The 7306-nt window shown below is 49.0% G+C and overlaps 1 protein-coding gene across 1 annotated transcript; it reads left to right on the forward strand.

Annotated features, from left to right (window-relative positions):
• Positions 1-1866: 1866 nt before the first annotated feature.
• On the forward strand, positions 1867-5001 carry LOC116589459. Its single transcript, XM_032341395.1, has 4 exons — positions 1867-1941; positions 2535-2658; positions 3929-4210; positions 4273-5001. Exons 1-4 carry the CDS (start codon positions 1867-1869, stop codon positions 4920-4922), a joined length of 1131 nt encoding a protein of 376 aa, XP_032197286.1. The 3' UTR covers positions 4923-5001.
• The last annotated feature ends 2305 nt before the right edge of the window (positions 5002-7306 follow it).

A 7306-nucleotide genomic window follows, 5' to 3' on the forward strand; every position in this document is an offset into this window, starting at 1 on the left:
AGATTTTTATTTATTTGACAGAGATCACAAGTAGGCAGAGATGGGGGGGTAGGGGAAGCAGGCTCCCCGCCTAGCAGAGAGCCCGATGCGGGGCTCAATCCCAGGACCCTGAGAGCATGACCTGAGCTGAAGGCAGAGGCTTAACCCACTGAGCCACCCAGGCACCTCTAATATATACTTCTAAAATCTATGTGTTTTCAAGCCCATGTCCCTCTTTTAGGTCATATGGTATTATGCTGTGTTGACTTTGTTTTCTTATTTTCTATATTCTTGATGCTCTGGTATTTGGGGCCTTCGTCCTGGTGACATTGCCCCTCCCAGGGCTAGATGAGTCCTAGAGACAGCAGAGAACCCCCCCTGCAAGCAACCCTTTCATATACAAACCAAACAATCCAGAGACCATCCCCAGCCATCTCCCTAATCAAACTCTCACATACCAAGTCCCTATTTCTCCTGCTGTAAACCACCCTCCCCAGGGTCAGGTAGTGGACCATTAGAGAACATCCCTATAGCCCAGAACCTGCCAAAATTATTCAAACCATCCAATCCTAAACTTACCCGGCACACCAACCCTACTTTGCCCATTCCTTCTTGGGGGGTGGGGGGACTCAAGTAAGGCTCTAGACCATGCTCTCCCCTCCCATTCTCCCCTTCTGTCTCCTGACTGACCTGCATGCTTTCCTGCATGGCCTGCATGACGTGTCACAGCTGTTGCGAGGGGTCTGTGAGAGTAAAGATTCTTTCTTCAGAATAGTGCACTCCATGCCTCCCTGATTAACACAGATCCTGGGTAAATTTTAACACACACGTGCATCACTTTGTATTTTCCTTTTTTTAACCTAATGAGAATATTCAAGACATTATTCATTCTTGCAACCAACATCCGCTGAGCATTGACTGTGTGTCCAGCCCACGGTGAGCCCCGCGGCGACAGTGGTGAGCAAGGTGACCTGTCTCTGCTGTTCTGTCCTCACATTGTAGTTAAATCAGTGGACGCCATGGTCCTAGTTCCTTTGCTCAGTTGCGGTGGGTGTGTGTGGCCTGGACACCACCTGAAGAAATAATACTGCTCTTATCCAAGAATACTTTATCTTTTAATGGGTCTTGAGTTTTGTGTTGCATACATACATCCTAACTTCCTAGTCTTCTCCTGATGTAGATTAAAGTAGTTGCGAGTATTTTTGTTAGAATAAATGATGCTTCCATGCGTGTCTCTATGTGAAAATCTTTGGCACTTATGTGAAAATACTGGGAGAGGAAAGTGTGTATAAATGCAGTTGCAGATTGACAGCTGCTGACCGAAGAGCAGGAGATGCATCGTCACACAGGCTGCGAGGCCACCGTGATTACGACTGAGGGAAGGGGGAGGGGGACACGGGGTGACAGAGACAGGTGAATGAGGATTTGGACTTTTTAGTTTCATACCTTTTGTACTGTTGACATTTTTACCAGGAGCATCTGTTCCTTTGTAGTAAACAACGCAAGCTTGGGATTCCCCCAGAGTTGTGCTCCAGGCCACATCTGACTGCTTATGTACCACGTGATCAGAGGCCACGCATTTAAGTCTTTAGTTTCGATTTCTATACTATGACCCCGCTCATGATGTTGCCCTGTCACCAAAAGCTGGCTGAAGGGAACAACCAGTATATTCTCTCCCACACCCCCAGGGGTGGTTTCTCTGCTGCGTGGGATCCCAGTGTGAGCTGCCGTCAGCCGGGGCTTCCTGGACTGTGAGCCCCTAAATACTTCACCCCTTGGCTCATACCATAGCAGGAGACGGCCAGAAAACTGGGCTTAGCGAGACTCTGGGGCGGCTAGGCCTCAGGTTCTCGTTCGCTCCTCCACCGTCTCTCAGGGGTCGCAGAGATGCATTTGCACCTGTGTAAAGCCTCTGTCCTTGAGCTGACATGGGTTTTCTTCCACCACGTTCTGTTGAATGAGGTAGGTCAGAGGCCAGCCTAGATCCCCTACACCGGGGATGAATACTGGAAGGGACCTTTTGAAGATTCTCAGGAAATTCTCATTTCTTTCCTGCCATTTTGAGTTTTTAGATCCTACTGAGGGCCCAGAAGGCTTTTATTTTTTTATTTATTTGTATTCTCTGTGACTCATGGGTGCAGTGAGTGTCAAAAACCATTAGGATGATTGTTCTTGATTATTTACCCTAATCTTCTATCAAAACCCTTATACGGGGCATGTGGCATTTAAGTAATTAACTTGCTCTTCCAGCAGGAGGTGAAACCAGGACTATATGACTAGGGAATCAGCTCCAAAGCGGATTTCTGCAGAAATGAATCCACTAGGTGTTTTCCAGGATGCAAGGGGTGGAGAAACTTTTCAATATGAGGATAAATCAGCACAGCAAAAGGTCAACCCCACAAGAGTAAAACAACACAAATGTAAGGAGTATGGGACGACCTTTGGTCAGAGCTCAGGGTTTGTTCAATACTGGAGAATGCACACTGGGAAGAAGCCTTATCAATGTAACATGTGGGAAAGCTGTGAGTTATAAATCAGCCCTTCTTTCACACCAGGAAATTCACAATGAAATATGCTATCGACGTAACAAATGTGAGAAAGCCTTCCGTCAAAACATAGGCCTGGTTTTTCATCAGAGAATTCATACTGGGAAGAGACCCTATGGGTATAAAGAGTGCGGTAAGTTCCTTAGCCAAAGCTCACACCCTATTGGACTCGTGAGGATCCACACTGGGGAGAAGCCCTCCAAGTGTAATGTGTGTGGGAGGGCCTTCAGTCAGAGGTCAGGACTCATGGAATGTCAGAGAAGCCACACTGGGGAGAAGCATGGAAGGAATTTGAGAAGGCTTTCTGAGCGAGCCAGCCTTACTCAGCACCTGAGGATCCACACTGGGGAGAAGCCCCACCAGTGTGAGGAGTGTGGACGAACCTTCATTCAGAGGTCAAGCCTTGTCACTGGAGAATCCACAGAGGGCAGAAGTCTGTGCGTATATCCTAATTGTAACAGAGCCTTTAATCATAAATCAGGGCTCACGGAACACTTTAGAGATCTGTGAGGAATACAGACTGTCGCTCTCGACCCGCAAGAACGACCCGTAGGCGAGGTGAGTGGCAAACTTCTTTATTCACCATCTTCAGCCGGGGACCCCTCACCCAGTCTAAGACCCCCAAGTATATATCCACCAAGTGCGAACTATATCCAATCAGAGTATACCACGACTAACAAAACTACCAATCAGAAGGACTATCTATGTGCATGCATCGTGCTCGTGAGCACGTACGTGACTCCATAGGTTTTCTTTGTTCTACAGATCATGCGCCTTTCCCTTGACTCCTGGTATCTATCAAACGTCACCCGCGAATGCACTCACAGTCCTTGGGTTAATCTCTCACTCCTCCCACCCCTCATGCCTTGCTTAGTACGTGACTCCTTGCTCCTGCTGCATGGCTCTCCACAACAGACCCTATCACTCTGTAGTAAATTCAAGAAATCAGGAATGTGGTAAATCCATTCCATTCTTATTCTAGTCAGTCATATCGCAATAGAGTGATATCATATCATTGTGATATCATTGAAAGAAGTTGATAACATCACGGGGAGCAGACTGCTGCATCGTGCTGGTGTCTGCTATGAATGCTTCTCTTTCTCCTGGTCTTCCAGGCTCCTCCTTTGTGGTCCCTGGGCTCTTCTCGAAGTCGCTGTCTGTAAGGGCCTAATTGGCCAGAGGGAGCCATTTTGTGGCAGTAAACGTAGATTGACTCTATCCAGTGAACTTAGATTGACCCTGCCCCTCCCAGAGGAACTTACTTGCAAAGCCTAGATACAAGGGTGGGTCAGGCCAGGTGAAGACATCCAATCAGTGGGGCGCACATATATTTACTGAGGTGAGTTTAAATCCCATTGGCCACCTGTGTGTGGGCGGGGCTCAACCACCCCTATAAAGGTTAGTTCGCGAGGGTGAGCCGCCAGAGCCGCCAGGCTCTAAGAGCTGTCAGAGTCGTAAGAGCCGCCAGAGCCGCCAGAGCCGCCAGAGCCGTCAGAGCGGCCAGAGCTCTAAGAGCCGTCAGAGCCGTCAGAGCCGTCAGAGCCGTCAGAGCCGCCAGAGCCGCCAGAGCCGCCAGAGCCGCCAGAGCTGCCGGAGCTGCCGGAGCTGCCAGAGCCGCCAGAGCTGTAAGAGTCGTCAGAGCTGTCAGAGCCGCCAGAGCCGACCGCGCGCTGTCAGAGCCGTGAGAGCCGCCAGCAGCCTCGCCACCACCAAGCCGCAGCCCCGCTGTGAACGGCCTTGCAGCCCCGAGCTGCGAGCAGCCTCGCCACCCTGAGCCGCCAGCCCCGCCCTGAGGGGCCTTGCAGCCCCGAGCCTCGGCCCCGTCTCGAGCAGCCTCGCCACCCAGAGCCGTGGCCCTGCCGCGAGGGACTTCGCAGGAGCGGAGCGGCGTCATTCCAGGGAGGGGTCTCGTGGGCGTGCGGCCTCGTCGTTGAGTGGCCTCGTCAGGAGCAGCCTCATCCAGAGCGGCCTCCTCCAGGGAGCAGCCTCCTTGGTGAGCGGCCACGTCTGGAATGGTGGCCTCTGGGGAGCAGCCTTGTCAGAGTGGCGTCATGGGGAGCAGAATCTGTGTCATCAGGGTTGTCTTTGTCATCGTCGCTGTCGTCATCGCCTCTTTGTCGTTGGGAGCGGCCGCCTCTGGGGAGCAGCCTTGTCCAGAACGGCCTCTTGGGAGCGATCCTGACCGGGGAGCAGCTCCTGTTCACGGCGTGGCCCTGTCTGGGAAGCGACCTGGTCAGCGGCTTTGTCCTGGGAGCAGCCTCATCCAGAGTGGCCTCTTCTTGGGAGCGGCTCCAACCAGGGAGTGGCCTCATCTGCAGAGGGGCCTCCTCTGGAGTGGCCGCCTCTGCGGAGCAGCCTTGTCCAGAGTGGCCTCATCTGGAGCGGCCTTGGGAGTGACTTTGTCGGGGTCATCATTGTCCTCTCTTGGTAAGAGATGGCCCCTACCAGTCAGTTTGATTTTTGAAGCTGGGCGTGAAATAAAGCTTTGTTTGATTTTCGCTTTGTGTCGGTCTCATTCCTTTGATCACAGACCCTAACACTGTCACACCCTGAGTATCTTGATACAGTGGCTCCCATGATTTGGGCAGAGGACCACTGAGACCGTTGGTAAGCATGCTCTGCAAAGGAGAACTTAGCAGGATGAGTGGGGCATGTGATGTTTATAAAGTCTTGTAAGTAAGGGTTAGGTAGGAAGCTAGATTTTTGGTTTTTGGTTTTTGTTTAGTTTTTATTAAAGCACTCTCTAAACCCAACATGAGACTCAAACTCATGATCCAAAATCAAGAGTTGCCTATTCTGACTGAGCCAGCCATGTGCCCCAGGAATAGGTTTTTAAATGACTATTGGGCACCTCAGTTGGTTATCATTGGACTCTTAATTTTGGCGCAGGTCGTGATCTCGGGGTTGTGGGACTGAGCCCCATGTTGGACTCTGCTCACCACACAGTCCGCTTGTCCCTCTCCCTCTGCTCCTTCCCCCACATGTGCTCTCCCTTTCTCTAAAATAAAATCTTTAAAAAGAATTACAAAACAAAATGACTATAGCTTGCCCTTTTTGTTTGTCTCTCCTTCACCCTGGTGATGAGGGGGATAGCTCACCCCAGTATTCTGGGGTATCCACCAGTATTCTGGGGTATCCAAACAAGGATACCTGACCGCTGGAGAGATGGGTTTGACAGCGGTTTATCAATCACACTCACAGCCCAGGGCAGGAGGACAGCACACCATATGGGGGCCACTTGGGAGCCCAGTGAATGAACAGGGGCTTTGGGATTCAGGGTTTGTAGAAACAAGAAGATGAGGTGACCCCTGGTCTTGGGAGGATGTCGTTTGAATGATTTTCTGTGCAGGTAAGGAGATGAAATCTCTTGGGTTGAGGACGGGGTGGGTTACAGCTACTCTAGTTGATGTGGAACTAGTCAGGTGGAGGGAGCACTTCCTGCTGGATGGGCACATCTAGCAAGAGCAGGAGAACCCATGGTTAAGCCTTTGGGTCCCCACAAGGCTTGAAGATATCAAAGCAGCACACACAATTGTAGTCCTTGCTGTGCACTTTGTCAGCTTAGGAGAAAGGCCCAGGTTTTGGCAAAGAGTTATGTATATTTGTATCCTCAACTCTATTTTATTCATGTGTCCTCTTTCTGTCTTTTTAAATCTCAGTGATACATATTTCTCCTCTAGTTTATCTCTGGGGAGAAAAAAAAATCCCAGAATTACCTTTGGCCACCCAGCACTCCAGCTGGAGAGGATCACTAGTAGTGGGATTGAAGAGACATCAGGTGCCACAATCTGTAATGCTTCTCCTGCATCCCTGTGACTTTCTTATGCTAAAAACCAACAGATGTTTCAAGCTTAGCTCCTGCGCTCTCCACTCCAATCATCTGGATGCTTATGTCCTCATTATGCTTTAATTTGTCTCTTTAGCCTTGGATAAACAGTCTGAGAAGCATTGCTGTTGTCTTCTACTTTGAATGAAATATGCTTTTCACTATTAGGACTTGAGAAATTAGAAAGCTTATAAATTAGAAAATATATAAGAATTGGGTATTTCTCGGGGCGCCTGGGTGGCTCAGTGGGTTAAGCCGCTGCCTTCGGCTCAGGTCATGATCTCAGGGTCCTGGGATCGAGTCCCGCATCGGGCTCTCTGCTCAGCAGGGAGCCTGCTTCCTCCTCTCTCTCTCTGCCTGCCTCTCTGCCTACTGTGATCTCTCTATGTCAAATAAATAAATAAAATCTTTAAAAAAAAAAAAAAAAAGAATTGGGTATTTCTCTATATTGCTATTGGGGGGATGGTGTGAATAAATACCAAACAAGGAAACTCTGGAGGTGCTAATTGTTCATACTTACTGCCATCAGAGTACTTTCTTTTCTTTTCTTTTCTTTTCATCAAAATACTTTCATTGTTAAGCTCTGTTTTCAGGCTGAGATAGGAAACACTTGGGAGGTGGAAGTCTATAGACCAGAGGGAAGTTGATAAATACGATAAATATAAGACAGAAGTGGATAAATCTCCCGGAAGTTAGGCACTTTGAAATTTAAAATATAGGCTTTCACAGAAGACCTGTATATTAGGAATTTTCAACCAACGGGAGGAATTCTCCCATGAAATGTGCTGATGCACTAACTTTCTGGCAGTACGAATTTTATGCCAGAGATGAAACCTGGCAGTCAAAAGTTGATACGTTTTGCGGACAGTTGTGTAGCTCATTCATTGTTTTTAAGAATTGAATTAGTTGCCAACTTAAAAAATCTAGAAATTTTTATGTAAAAAATGGGACTTCC

Source organism: Mustela erminea, chromosome 4, assembly GCF_009829155.1.
Source record: "Mustela erminea isolate mMusErm1 chromosome 4, mMusErm1.Pri, whole genome shotgun sequence".
NCBI lineage: Eukaryota > Metazoa > Chordata > Mammalia > Carnivora > Mustelidae > Mustela > Mustela erminea.

Coding starts and splice junctions, on each gene's coding strand:
- LOC116589459 (XM_032341395.1), top strand. CDS start 1,867: ATGCATTTGCACCTGTGTAAAGCCTCTGTCCTTGAGCTGACATGGGTT. Junction 1,942..2,534: donor ACCACGTTCTGTTGAATGAG/GTAGGTCAGAGG, acceptor CTTTCACACCAG/GAAATTCACAATGAAATATG. Junction 2,659..3,928: donor CTATGGGTATAAAGAGTGCG/GTAAGTTCCTTA, acceptor TATAAAGGTTAG/TTCGCGAGGGTGAGCCGCCA.